The sequence below is a fragment of the Chaetura pelagica genome, unplaced genomic scaffold (genome assembly GCF_000747805.2).
Source record: "Chaetura pelagica isolate M959 unplaced genomic scaffold, ChaPel_1.0 scaffold575, whole genome shotgun sequence".
NCBI classification, from domain to species: Eukaryota; Metazoa; Chordata; class Aves; order Apodiformes; family Apodidae; genus Chaetura; species Chaetura pelagica.
This window is the reverse complement of record NW_009953200.1, coordinates 1,335,281-1,348,883: the sequence shown is the minus strand read 5'-3', so window position 1 is coordinate 1,348,883 and position 13,603 is coordinate 1,335,281. Positions and strand designations below refer to the sequence as shown.

Here is a 13,603-nt window from a genome sequence, read left to right as displayed (position 1 = left end):
TGATGGAAAAGTCATAATTTAAATTTATTATTATTATCACTCAGTTAATTTTTTAGGTAAATTTTCCAATCTGGCATTGCAAAGAAGCACAATTATTATACCAGAGATGTTGAGAGTTTAGTAGCTGTACATGTCAAACACACAGGGCTCAGAGAAACACCAGTTTTTCACAGAAATGCAGTACTGAAAGACACGGGGTTTCAAAAACTCCATCCCGTTCATGCCCAATAATTAAATTAGTTGCTCTGTCTTTACCAGCATGTATTTGAACCCTCTCTGAATTGAAATCCTTAAATTATTTTCTTTTTCAGATAAATCGTCATAGAAGAAATCACTCCCAGCATAACTTAACACTTGCAGACATCATCAGCACACAGGAGCACACGGTAAGAAACTGCTCTTTGGAACTGATAAATCCCTCCTGTTATTTTAAAGGTTTATAATGTAAATCTCCCACACACTTTACTGAAGAATAAATACATGAAACTTTGGATGCCCCAAGATGTGAAGGGATTTGAGGGACTTTGATTCATCAATAGAAGAATAATTTTAGAAGGTACAAAGAATTTCTACAGTTTGGGTTTGCTGTTAATGTGGTTGTGCTAGACTGATACTTTGTCACTGTTCATTCTTGGTGTACAGGAAAGTGGCTGTGTCTTTGTCCTGCCTTTGTCCATATGAAGGTGTTTTTAGTATTTATATAAATTTTATAACTAAAGGTGAGCATGAAATTCAACAAAATTTTAAATAATTTCAACAACATTTAAAGAATCTCAGGGGACTGAGAAGAACAGAGGTTTTTATATTAAAAAAAAGAAAAAATGAACATGCAAATACAGATTCATCAAAGTTATGTTGATATCAGTGTTTCTTTTGCCTACACAAACTCTTCAGGATTAGGTAGATTCAGCAGCTTTGAATTTCTCTAATTAAAAAAATTATGTCACCTATATAGTGATAATTGCCTTTCCTTATACTTTCCAATACTGTTAGCTCATAAGAATATTTTTTATTATTATTTAGAAATTGAAATATTTACACATACATACTCTCATCTTTAATATTCTTCTAAAAAGCTAATAAAACCCAACAGCAACCCCCCCAAAAAAAAAACTCCAAACACAAAATCCCACACTATTATTCTACTTTCTTCTTTCTATTCTAATTCTTCAGGGCATTTGGGGTCATTTTCTCCATGTCCCATATGTTGAAAAGGTGCAGGAAGGGCAGCAGCTTAACGACAAATGATGATATTTATTGAGACAGAAACAACAGAGCATAGCATTGGGATATATTTGGTGGTGTTTTCAACCTAAGATAATCCATTTAGAGAAGTATTGTAAGTTGATCCTCAGCTGTTTTGGATGTATTTTTTAGAGAACAAGTAGAACAAAAAGGAGGATGTGAACAGATGTTAAACAAGGGGAATATAGCACCCCAAAGAGATGTTCTGAAAATATTTGGGTCATCTTAGAAATCTTTTTATTTGTCTTTGTGGTAAAGATGTTTTGCAATGCCATAAATGCCCTTTACACTAATGAAAGAGAAAACTGCACATCCTCTATTAATGAAGACCATCATAATTTTTGTTTTAAAGAGTGCCCCTTTACTGATTCACTTAAAGCAGTATATGCTAAAGTTACTTTGTTTAGCACGGAGAGGACTTATATTAACTGAAGATCTTCTAATTTTGAGCTGGTGAGTTTTGAGCTGTTTAATGTAAAACAAGTGAGGGATTTGAGCTACGTCATCTAAATCAGGATGTGTTCAACATTTGTGACTGGCCTTGATACTCTAGTTCAAGACAATTATAAGGAAAATATGACTGAGCAGCAACATTTTCATCTGGAAGCATATCCAATTTTCACCTTTCCAAAATGTGAGAACAGGGGTGATTCAGATCTGCTGATGAAAATCATAGTTTCCTTTTGTTTTGGATTGGTTAAAATCACAGTTTTGGATGGGTGGCTGGTAAACTTTGAAAGCACGAGATTTTGGGTCTGATTCAGAGAAGCAATCAGTAGTTTCAATGGTTAGCCAGTGCTCCTCCCAATTTATGTTTCCAGATAGAAATACAAAATACAGATAGAAATACAAAATACAGATAGAAATACAAAATACAGGTAGAAATACAAAAAGAGTAACCTTTCTCATATGTTATTTGGCATATCTGGTCCTAGCCAAGCACCAGAAGTTTTATGCTACGCAAATGAAGGGTTCAAAAAATATTGAGAGATGTAAAAAGTTTGATTTTTAAAAAGAGAGAAAAAAATGTAGGTGGAGATGGGGATTAAGTCTTATTTTAGCTCTAATAATTCGCTCATCCATCACTAGATAAATAGTGACACGTCTCTGCACCATAATCCCCACGTACTTCCTCTCTGGGTTTTCTGTGGCAATGATATGCAGGACAGGAATTTGCATGAGATTAAGCACAACTTACAGAAAATACACACACTGAGCCACATGTACCCATTTGAGAATGTCACCTAAATCGCTGTCCATAGACCTACAGACCTTTGCACAGGTACAAACAGCTGTGTGCACAGTATATATTTCATTATGTGTTCTATTTCAGCAACAGACCAAAGCTGAGCAAGTATTTAAACATATTACACTGTTAATATAATTATATTTTGTATAACCAAAATAACAGCTATGTTAGATTTTAAAACCCTCATGTTGTATTTTAAAGCATGTTTAAAGCATTCTGTGATTCTATGTTTTATTAATGGCTGTTCAGACAGCAAAAATGAAATGGTTGCAAAATCACCTTGTGATCCACTTAAAAACATGATGCTCTTTAGCACCTTGCCATGAGTCTTGGTTTAGTGCTGACTCAAAGCAAAATGTGGCACCTGCAAAGGCAATGTAACAGATATTTGGTGTTTCTCTGACACTGGTCACCTCTAAACATGACTTTTCTTAGAATACATGAAGAAAGAAGCTTCTACAGAAGTATGGTGTGTTCCTCATAGCTCATAATGAAGCTCAATATATGAAATGAGTTTAGTTTGGTGGTGTTGGGCTGATGGTTGGACTTCATCTTAGAGCTCTTTTCCAACCTTAATGATTCTATGATTATGTGACTATAAGAAATAGATGAGTAATCTGAGAATGAGTGATAAAATACCCTTAAACTAGATTACCTAAATGCAGATCCTTACCTGTATAGTAAGTGGATTCATTATTCTGAATAAATGATATGGTTTTGACATGTAGGTTTTTTTTCTTTCTTGTAGGTAGTGGAGAAAGAAGGATATCTCCTGAAAGCTAAAATAGCAGATGGTGGCAAGAAATTAAGGTATTATTTGTGAATGTTACAGAACTTATCAGTTGCAAAATTCAGAGTTGTTGCATGTTTAACCATGTGTAGCAATTATTGCTGCTAACAGCCAAACAGCCATTGCTGCAGTATCAAGCCAATGTTTGCATCCAGTCCCAGAAGCCAGGTGACAGCAGCCAGTGTGCTCACTGCATGCAATGAGCACGTGTCAGTATTAGTTTCTATGCTGTATATATTATACACATATTAAGGACAACCTTCAGGCACCAGACAAACCAGCAATATCTTTTCCAGTGGGCAAAACTGAGGTGCTGAGTGTGTGCTTGATGGGTCAAGGATGGAACCCCCTCATGTGGTGATGCCACAGTAAGATTATCAAAAGTGGTCAGCACTTACACACTTAGCACTGGTTGTGCTGAAAGTCATGTGAATATCAGTGCTGCCTTTTATGGAAGGATTTGCTGTGCTTTGCTGGGTTTAGATGCATGTAAAGGAGCAGCAGAGATGTGAGCTGCACTGTATGTTACCAATGAGAATGAAATTAATCTGAAATATTACATTTTCTGCCTGGAGAAAGGAGCCAAGTAATACGTTTTTATACTTGTCTAGTGCTAAACCATAAGTATCCTGGAAATGCTCATTGAAAATGGACTCTGAAGGATGCAGAATCAGAGAATGGTTTGGGTTAGAAGGGACCTTAAAGACTATCCAGTTCCAACCCCCCCTCATGGGCAGGGACACCTCCCACCAGCCCAGCCTCATCCAACCTGCCCTTGAACACTGCCAGGGATGGGGCAGCCACAGCTTCCCTGGGCAACCTGGGCCAGGGTCTCACCACCCTCACAGCAAAGAATTTCCTCCTAATCTCTCCTCCAAATCTACCCTCTTTCAGCTTGAAACGGTTGCCCCTTGACCTATTGCTACGTGCCCCTGTAGAAAGTCCCTCTCCAGATCCCGGTAGCCCCTTCAGGAACTGGACTGGTTACCTGGTCCAACCCCTCCCTTGAAGCCAGAGCACTGTCAGTGCAGCTGGGCTGCAGCTGGGGGCCCGCAGAGACTGGGGTAACTGGCATTTTGGGAAAAGGTTTTGAAGCCACTAACACTATTCCCAGCTTTGGACACTGGCAGAAGCTTGTGCAGAGAGGTGAGCACAGCCAGGTGAGGAGCAGGGAGCTCCACTTCCCAGCGGGTGTCCTGAGCGCTGAGCATCCCCCTGGCCCTGCGAGGCTTCAGGCAGGAGCCAGAGCAGCTCGGCCACTTCTGCTCTTCGACAACCCCGGCATTTTTAAGCAGCCCGAGAGGTGTGAGCAGCGCTGCAGCTATAGCCTGCTGCCATCAGGTGTTCGCTCGGCAGAATGCAAAGGGATTGTCCACAGGGAGGATGGGGAGATTCATCTGCTCTGCTACACTTTGCATCACCCCTCCTTCCACTCACCTGCTCTCGCTACTCAGTGCCTGGAAGTGATTCCCTCCCTGCTATTGGTGCCACACAGCAAAAATGAGAATATTGTCACCTAGCTCTTCCAAAGAGCCTGAAAACCTCAAGTTTCTGCCTGTGTCCCATGAAATACAGTGTGTGCTCATCTGTGCACAGACATCTTAAAGTACATGTATTTGTATCCTCTGTTTTTCTTTTTGAGTCTCACTGATAACTTTATGGATAACCTCATAAAAAGGTTGACTAGTTTATATACTTTTTTTTATCTTTAGGTCACAAAAAGAATGAATTTTGATTTCAAAACAGCAGTTTTTAAATAAAACAATGGTAGAATAAAAGAAAAAGGGAATTTAAAATTTATGGAGAAAAATTTTCTTGCAGATAATATGGTGAAAGTTAATTTTTCATGACTTTGTTAATTCTTATAGTCTCCTGCAAAATCACTGTATTTTCTTATTCCTGATGGAATTAAAATGTTCTCTCCTTAAAATTCAGAATGAAACTTAGATGAAACATCTCTTCTGATAGAGTTTAAGAAGTACTTGGTGACTCTTCATTGGTTTGTTTTTGACTGCTTATTTCAAAACCACATATAGACATGCATTTAATTTTAATTTAATTTTTTTAAAAATGAGGTGTAGGTTGAAATTAATCTTCAATTCTTGTAGAATTAGTTAGTTTTATCAGAAATTTGAATCTTTTAAGGAGATTGCACACAAGTCGGGGACCTCAAGAGACAATTACTGATGTGTAGTGCTTGGGTAGAAAAACCTGCCCCACACAGAGCTGGAGCAAGCAGAGCTCTGGCTGGTAGAAGTGGCCATAACACAGATATGTTCCCCTCCATAGCTTATGTCAAGCATTTGGTGTCAGTTGGGCACTGCATCTAAGCTGTGCCCCAAGGGTTTTAATCCTTTGGCAATTTTTATTGATATTTATCCAGCGTATACAATCCTCAGGAAAAGTCTTTTCAAACCAACACATAGCAGGCTCACTGATTCCCCTCAGCATCTGCAAGACCTTTTATGAGCAGGAAAAACAAAAGAGGAAAAAAAAAAAAAGGTTTGAAGTTGTACTTTACCTATAGACAACTTGTATTCACTACCTGACTTGTGATTCTCAGCTGCAGCCCTTGTTTCCTAAAGATACTTTTAAAAAGATTAACTGAGTTGGAACTGTTCTCCAAACCCTTCTACCCACCACCCGTAGCTGTGACCATAGTTCACATTAGCTAAGGATACAGCTTTAGAATGGTGATAAATTCAGCTGAAAATGTCAAGGTGACTTACAAACATTGTCCTTTTGTGGGGAAATATTTGCCAGAGATGTCAGGTACTTTTCTAAAACTCTGTTCATCACCCTCTACAACTGCCTGAAAGGACGTTGTAAAGAGGTGGGTGCTGGTCTCTGCTCACAAGTAACTGGTGATAGAACAAGAGAAAATGGCCTCAAGCTGTACCAGGGTAGTTTAGACTAGACATGAGGAAGCACTTTTCACTGAAAGGGTGGTCAGACATTGGAACAGGCTGTCCAGGGAGGTGGTTGAGTCCCCATCCCTGGATGTGTTTAAAAGTCATCTATATGCAACACTTGAGGATATGGTTTAGTGCTGGACTTGGCAGAGTTGGTTGGACCAGGTGATCTTAAAGGTCTTTTCCAACCTAAGTGATTCTGTGATTCTGCTCCCTTCTCAGTGTCTCAATTTCTTCCCCATTAATACAGCACAAAATCAATGCAGTCCTATTTTCTTCAGACATACTTCTCTTTTCTTTCACTGTTGCCTCTTGATGATCATTTCAGGAATCATCATCATTAGGTCATGTTGGGTGAGATCCTGCCCTTGCAAGTGAGTGCAGGTTCCTCTGATAGTGCCAGTGGTGGTAGGGTGGTAGGACTTCATCTGCAATGCTGGTTTTGGTCCTTAAGCTGGTGACTGAAACATTGAAGAGGAAAATCACTGACAGAAAAACTGCTTGTTGTGCCTGCTGTGCAGTTTGATGGGACACAAGAGTGCAGGAGAGCTGTGAGATGGGTCTGGAAGTCAGCAGTGCAAAGAAGACTGGCAGGCTTTAAAAATCAGCAAAGTTTTTGCTGGAAAAAAGAAAAAAAAAAGAGTGTTTGAATTAATTAGGAACACCTAAACAGAGAGAACTCAAAGGGACCAGGGAAGAGAGAAGGAGGAAAAGGGGTTTCTAAGAGCTCCTCCCTGGGCCCTCCATGTCCTTACAGGCAGCTCCCTTCTCTTGGGCACACTGCAGTGCACATCTGAAGCAGCCTTTTTAGTGTGGGCATTTCAAGCTTAAGGTTGATGTTAATTAATGTTTAAATTTGTGATTTGCATTCACGTAACAAAAATAGTGGGTTTATGAGTCTTTTTGTAAAAATCAGGTGTTCTGATCCTCAAATAGGAGGCTCAAACCTGAGACTTCCATCCAAAAGTAGTTTTTTATCAGAATAGTTCTATTTGTTTATGATTCTGTGGTGGTTTGGAACATCAGGTTATATGTAATGTATATAGTAGCATTTTCTTCCAAGTTGATTATTGTGTTGTTCTCTGTCAGGGGACACTGTTTCACATATCCATGTATATTTTGACTTCTCTCTGGCCCCAGCAGTTTGTCAGTTTTCTACCATGAAACTACTCCTGACATTTAAGAATAGCTTAAACCTCCCTCGGATACTGTTCTTACCTTCCTTACTCTCCTGTAAATTATTCATTCAGGGAAAGGAATAAGTGTCTGGGACCTTTCAAAATGGAGCCTTTGCTGAGCTCTTTATAGTCAGACTGAAATTACATTTTTCCTTCTAGGTTCTATTTTAAATATTGTTGACTAGGAGGGCACCAGCTATTGGAGTCCTCCTAGTGTATATGAATTTTAGGCATGTATGAATAATCCTATTGTTTTCCTGTGGTTAAGGCACCTTGGTGGAAAGGGAATGAAGGCTTGAAAACATAAGTAAGGAGAAAGAAGGCCTTTAAGCTTTGTCAGGCCAAATTCAGGCACATTTAGGATGGTGCAGCTCCACCAGTGTTGGTGGAAGTTCTTGGCTGATATTGACTTTGGACCATTTTTTGTTTCTGACATCTAATAAGTAAAAACCAAGTCTGCAAATAGAGCCTACCTGCTACTTCCATGCCTTCCTGATTTTCCCTTTTTAAAATTTCATTTTGTTTTTAAGGAAAAACTGGTCTACATCCTGGATTGTTCTCACAGCTCGGAAAATGGAGTTCTACAAAGAATCCAAGCAGCCGGCGCTAGCCAACCTGGTAAGCAAACAACCTTCCAATATATTCAGCCTCCCTGCAACTATTATTTCAACATAAAAAGTTTGGTGTTTACACAAGACAAGTGCAGACTGAGCTGGCAACCTTCAAAGACTTGAGAGCAGCTGAAGGAAAATGCCTTGATAAACTTTTAATCAGATGTAGTGTATGAGAAGAAATAGGACTTAGAGTGTCCTTTATTAAGAGGTGCATTTTGAGAATAATTTCAAAGTGAGACAAATGGGGAGTGACTAACCCATAATGTGAAGGTAATACTTTAAATGAAGGTGCCATTTAGGAATGCTTTATTCTTATTTATGAAAATGATCACTAAATGCAGCTACTTCCTCAAATAATGTATTATAAAGTATGTTATAAAATGCATTAGTAATAAATGCCTAACAGATGATGCGATGAGAATCTGTTGCAAGGGATATTGTGAGATGTAAATTGTATTAAACCATGTATGTGCATCTTTAATACATGAATTTAAGTTATCTGCCATCCTATAAAGTGGCTTATACATTAATAAATAATAATAAATTATTTATAAAAGGGACCTTAATATAGGGTGTTACCAAAGCAGAAAAAATTATAAGTTAGCAAAGTGATTTTTTTATTGTAGCATAAATGTGACATCTCCCATATCCTGCTAACCTTCCTGAATATTTCTAAGGCTCCATCTAATGCAGCTAATGCAATTTCTGTAGCCTGTAGTTACTACAAAGTGAAATTTGCTGTACCTTGTTATTGAGCCCCAAGGAAAGACCACTGATCTTAGTCTTCAGAGATGTGACAGCTACGTTGTGCCAGCAACAACAGGACACGTCCCTTCAGTGCCAGTTACTGCTGAGCCTGAACCTACGAACCAGAATATGGGCAACAAAAAGGGAATTGGGGAAACACGTGACACTGTGGGCAGCAAAGGGACAGGTTTGACAAAGCCCTGTTGTGAAATGCTCTCAAGGCCTGATCAAACCTGCCAAATCTCATTGGCGTGATGGGTGGCCACAAAGGTGCTCTTTTTGGCAGGAGTCACAAACAATAAGCTATTTTATTCCATGGCAGGTGATGCAAACCTTTTCTTCTATATATTCTTGATCTGTCAATGCCACCAGCCATAAAATCAGCTTTAAAGAACACCTTTTCATGCCTTGCTTTTTTTTTTGGAAAGAAGAGGGTTGCAGAAAAATAAAAACAGATGAAACAATAGCAAGTAAAGGATGAAATCTGGTACCTTCTGCTTATGTTTGTGCCTGTACAGCTGGAAAATACGAATTTTTCAAAGCTATAAAAAGGGTATTTTAAAAATATTTTCAGAATCATCTGTTTTCCTTAAAGTTGAATTAGATGTTATTGAAACAAAAAGTCTCAGGTGAATTTATTACAACTAATCTTATAATTTGCTAGCTGTCTTACACTTCTGTGTGCCACCTCTTCTCTTCTCTTTGCAAGCACTCACCCAAATCCTAGGAGATAAATGGACCAGTGGAAATTCAACACACAGGAGAGGTGATTTTTGCTGGAGAGTCCTCCACATTGTTAAAATTCCCATTGGCTGTATAAGGATTTAGATTCTAAGGTAGTCTTGCCTGGGGAATATATTTCTGGCTCCAGATCTCAATCTGTTTAACTAAAAAATTAAGTTGTGTTATGAGAGAGAATCTTCTGAGAAGTCAATCCCCTGATCTGTAGTTTCACTTTATCCCCAGTGTTCCCAGTTGATAAAATGACATATACTGCCTCCTGTGTTAGGAAGAACATAGAAATATTGATCCCACATTTTGCTCATTATGGGGAAAAACATAAAAGTGTGGGGTTTGGTTTTGTTTGGTTTGTGTTTGTTTTTTTTTAGTTTGATGCTAGATTTGAACACTGGGGTTCTGGATGAGAAAAATCTGTAAAAGTTACATTTTTTTATCTATTGCATGGAACTTATATGCAATGGCAAATAAAGAAATTGGATAGAGCTTGAAAACAAGAGCTGTCAGTATTCAAAATCTTACAACCCAATTTACTAAACCCAAATTTCACACATAAAAAACCCCACAAAAATGGCCTGATCTCATCTGGTAAAGCAAATGCAATGCTGATTTCCTTTGTAAACCATTTAACCAGATATAATTTTGATAGTGGAAAGGAAATAATACAAAAAAGATTCATTAGAAATCATTTGTGTACTGATTTTATTTTTTTTCCAGCTGTAGTTTGCTTTGGAAAAAGGGGAGCTCAAGCATTAATTAAATAATGGGATAAAGGCAGTGTTCACTCATGATAGTATAACTTCAACTAAGCATTTTTGTTGCTAGCAGGAGAATGTTGTGACTTAACAAAAAGATTAATGTTCCTTTGCATTATAAATATATTAATTATTAATTACAGTCCACTAAGTGAATATTTAGAATAAGACAATATCATTGAGAGGAATGATATTTCACAATAAAAGCAACAAGAGTGAGGAAAATAAAGCACATTCTAATCTTACCTCTTTTTTTGATGATAGGATAATATTTAGAGGTGACTTATAATTATACTTACCAAAATCTTTATTAATACTCTAATGTAAAGAACTAATACCAGCTAGAAGGATATTTTTCTTATTCCTTTGTACAACTATGGATGTAGGACACACTATAACAACTTCTTGCAGGGAGAAGACAGGGATCCATAGCTTTCTAGTGAAGCTACTGACAATATCTGGTATTATTAGTGGTAATAGTTAAAGCACAACAATTAAAGCACACAGAGGAGAGATTCAGAAAATGAGCTTGTTTATGATTATTACCGAAAATGCAAGTTTGCATCTCATGGAGCTAAATCATTATCTTTTGCTCCTGCCTTGATCATCTGTGGTCATGTTTTTCATCCATTTTTATGTATTTTTTTTAACATTCATATGAGTATAATTTGTTTTAATTTTAAATGAAGGACATTGTGATCCCACTGGATCACAGCTCCACTCCTTTGTACCAGTGTTAAATTCTATCATCAGCTGGTCTTTCTGACCAAGAAAAACTATTCTGTTTATTCCCTGTGATAGTTTATTCTACAGAGGTTATTTTAACCTCAGGTTATTAGCCCATCTGCAAAGTAATTTAGCGAGAGAAAATGCTGCTGAAATCCATATTCATGTTTAGGAAGATTTCATTGTAGCAGACACTTGTATCAATTTACAACATAACCCCCTCCAACAAGGTTGATATAACATAATTGCTCTGACTGCAAAACACAAAGCAAGGACGCAGAGTGCTCAGGCTTTCCCAGTAACTTTCACTCCCTCTCTTGCACTGTCTCTGGGTAATGCATAGACTGGAGAGCAAGCTATGGAACAGGACCCTGTTTAGGCCAGAATCAATTCCTAGGTGATTTTCCTGGTATCCTCGTGGATTTAAACAGGGCTTCCCATTGTGTGGAGATCCCAGGTGCAGAAGAAGGGCTGATGTGAACAATGGGTAGCTTCAGGCTTGATGGATCTGAATGGGTTTGGGTGTTTTCACCAGAATCTTCATGCATGAGTCTGACATGGTGGTCATGGACACCTCATACCCATTGTGGGCAGAACTGGTAAATTCTCCAAAAGAGAACTTGCCCAGTTGGTTTTTCCATGTAGCAGCCCAACACTACGAGGTTACATCCCATCTCTTTTGGAAAGAAAATGCACATGCTTATACTTTTCTTTTGCTTATTACAAAATCAGAGCTGTAAACAAACTCCAGATAACTACCACAGCAGCAAAATTCAACTGTGTGTACACTGAGTGCACAGAGGAGTCCTAGTTCTGCTGCTGCACTAGAGATGGTAAAATCCTATAGAGTTCTCTATTCCATTTTCCTGCAAATCTTCCCTGGGCTTGCCATTGGGTTTTTTTCTCATCTCAGTGTGAAATGCCATAGCAGTTTTCCTGAGGAAAATATTCTGGAGCCCAGTGTCCTTCTCTATCAAGAAACTATTTCCTCTTTCTTTGTCTAGATTTTAATCTCATGATGTGTTTCCAAATTTTCTCACCCCTTTCTGCTGGTGGAATAAAACTGCCCTTCTTTTTCAAGTATTTTCAAACTCAAAATATCCTTCTGGACAATTTTTACAAAGAAAAAAGGCTGTGTTTTGTGTTCCATGATGGAGCAGCACAAAGCTGCCTGCTCCATGGAAGTGCAGACCTGGTCATTGTATGAGGTCTCAGGGAGAAAACTTCCCTGGTGTTTATCCTGGTCAAAGAGAGTGATCTAGCCAAAGGGGACACCATAGTCCTATTTTAAAAAGTATAGATAGTACTGAAATACTTGAAGTTCAGGGTTTTAGTGAGGTTTGTTATTGTTGTGTTGTTTGGGTGGTGTTTTTTTGTGTGTGTGTTGTTTTTATTTTTGTTTTGTTGGTTGTTTTTTTTTCACCCTATCTGAATATTTGTGATCATAAGTTACTGTTTGTTTGGGTTTTGTTTATTGGTTGTGGTTTGTTTTTTTTTTCAACTTTGTTCCTTTTGCCATGCAAATATTAACTGACTAAATTGCACAACTTCTTTGTAAAATCAGCTATCAATACTGGAGTTTTGATCTGTTATGAAAAATTCAACAAGGTTAATTTCTTGTCAGAGGTCAGGCAGGAAATCGGAGGCAGAGTTGGGGAAAAAAATCCAAACCCTTCTCTTCCAGTGGTTTAGCCACAAGAACATCCTCCTGCTTTGAACAGCATATTTCTTTCATTAAAAAAACCCAAAAACAATACAAATATTAAAAAAGGAACAAAGACATACACAACTGTCAGCTTGAAAGGAGATGAACCATGGTGGTTCTATGGTTTGGCAAAAGAACATAATTACCACTCCAGTTCTGAAAACTGCCAGAGACTCTGGTTGCAGATTACTTGACCAGGACATCTTACCCTGGTGTTGTTACTAAGGCTAAAAAAATTCTGTGCTCTGCAGGGTGCCTTTGAGATGGGTGGAAAAGACCTATTTAGGTTAAAAGAAGCAAAGAAATTCAGTGAGCAGTCTTTGGAAAGTTGATTATGTGGCTGATGCTGGACTGACCACTGTAACTTCTATTAAGTCTGCTTTCTTTACCACCAGTGCCATTTTTTTAAGGTAAAATGGCTTAAAAACAAGAGCAAAAGAGATGCATCAAGCTCATTAATGAAGTTAGGTGGCTATCACTCCATATCTTACCCAAAAAGGGACCTATTAGTGCTTTATACTGCTAACAGTAGTATTTTTATTGTTGTCTGGGGTGTGCAGTAACCTAAGCTACAAAGGCTACTCTCAACTGCAGGGGCTTTGCCAGAGCTGCTGCAAAGGCAGAGTCCCAGGAGAAGGACCTTAGATGGAAAATGAGTAGTATTGTGCTTTACACCAACTCCCAGCAACATAAATGATATAGGCAACCAAATCTGCTCTTTGAATTCTTTGCATCCATAGGGAGGAGCTGGGGAAGCAGAGCTGTGTCGCTCTGGGGTGCACAGACTGACACTGCAACACAGCAAAGGGTGTGGAGCTGCCCTGGTGTCAGGCTCCTTCTGGGTGTCACACATGCCCTCCAAGCCTTTTTTTAGGAGCTAGACATTATCATTTGTTTAGAGTAAGGAGATAGCTTGTCACATAGATATGATTTCTTGTCTCTTT

The 13,603-nt window shown here is 38.4% G+C and overlaps 1 protein-coding gene across 1 annotated transcript in view; it reads left to right on the top strand.

Annotated features, from left to right (window-relative positions):
• Positions 1–311: 311 nt before the first annotated feature.
• Positions 312–13,603, top strand: part of ARHGAP15 (Rho GTPase activating protein 15) — a gene marked incomplete at its 5' end in the record, with an annotated part of 279,947 nt that continues 266,655 nt past the window's right edge. The window contains 3 exons of the mRNA XM_009997402.1: positions 312–386; positions 3,243–3,304; positions 7,905–7,992. Coding sequence (XP_009995704.1) covers positions 312–386; positions 3,243–3,304; positions 7,905–7,992 — 225 coding nt within the window. The remainder of the gene's footprint in view (positions 387–3,242; positions 3,305–7,904; positions 7,993–13,603) is intronic.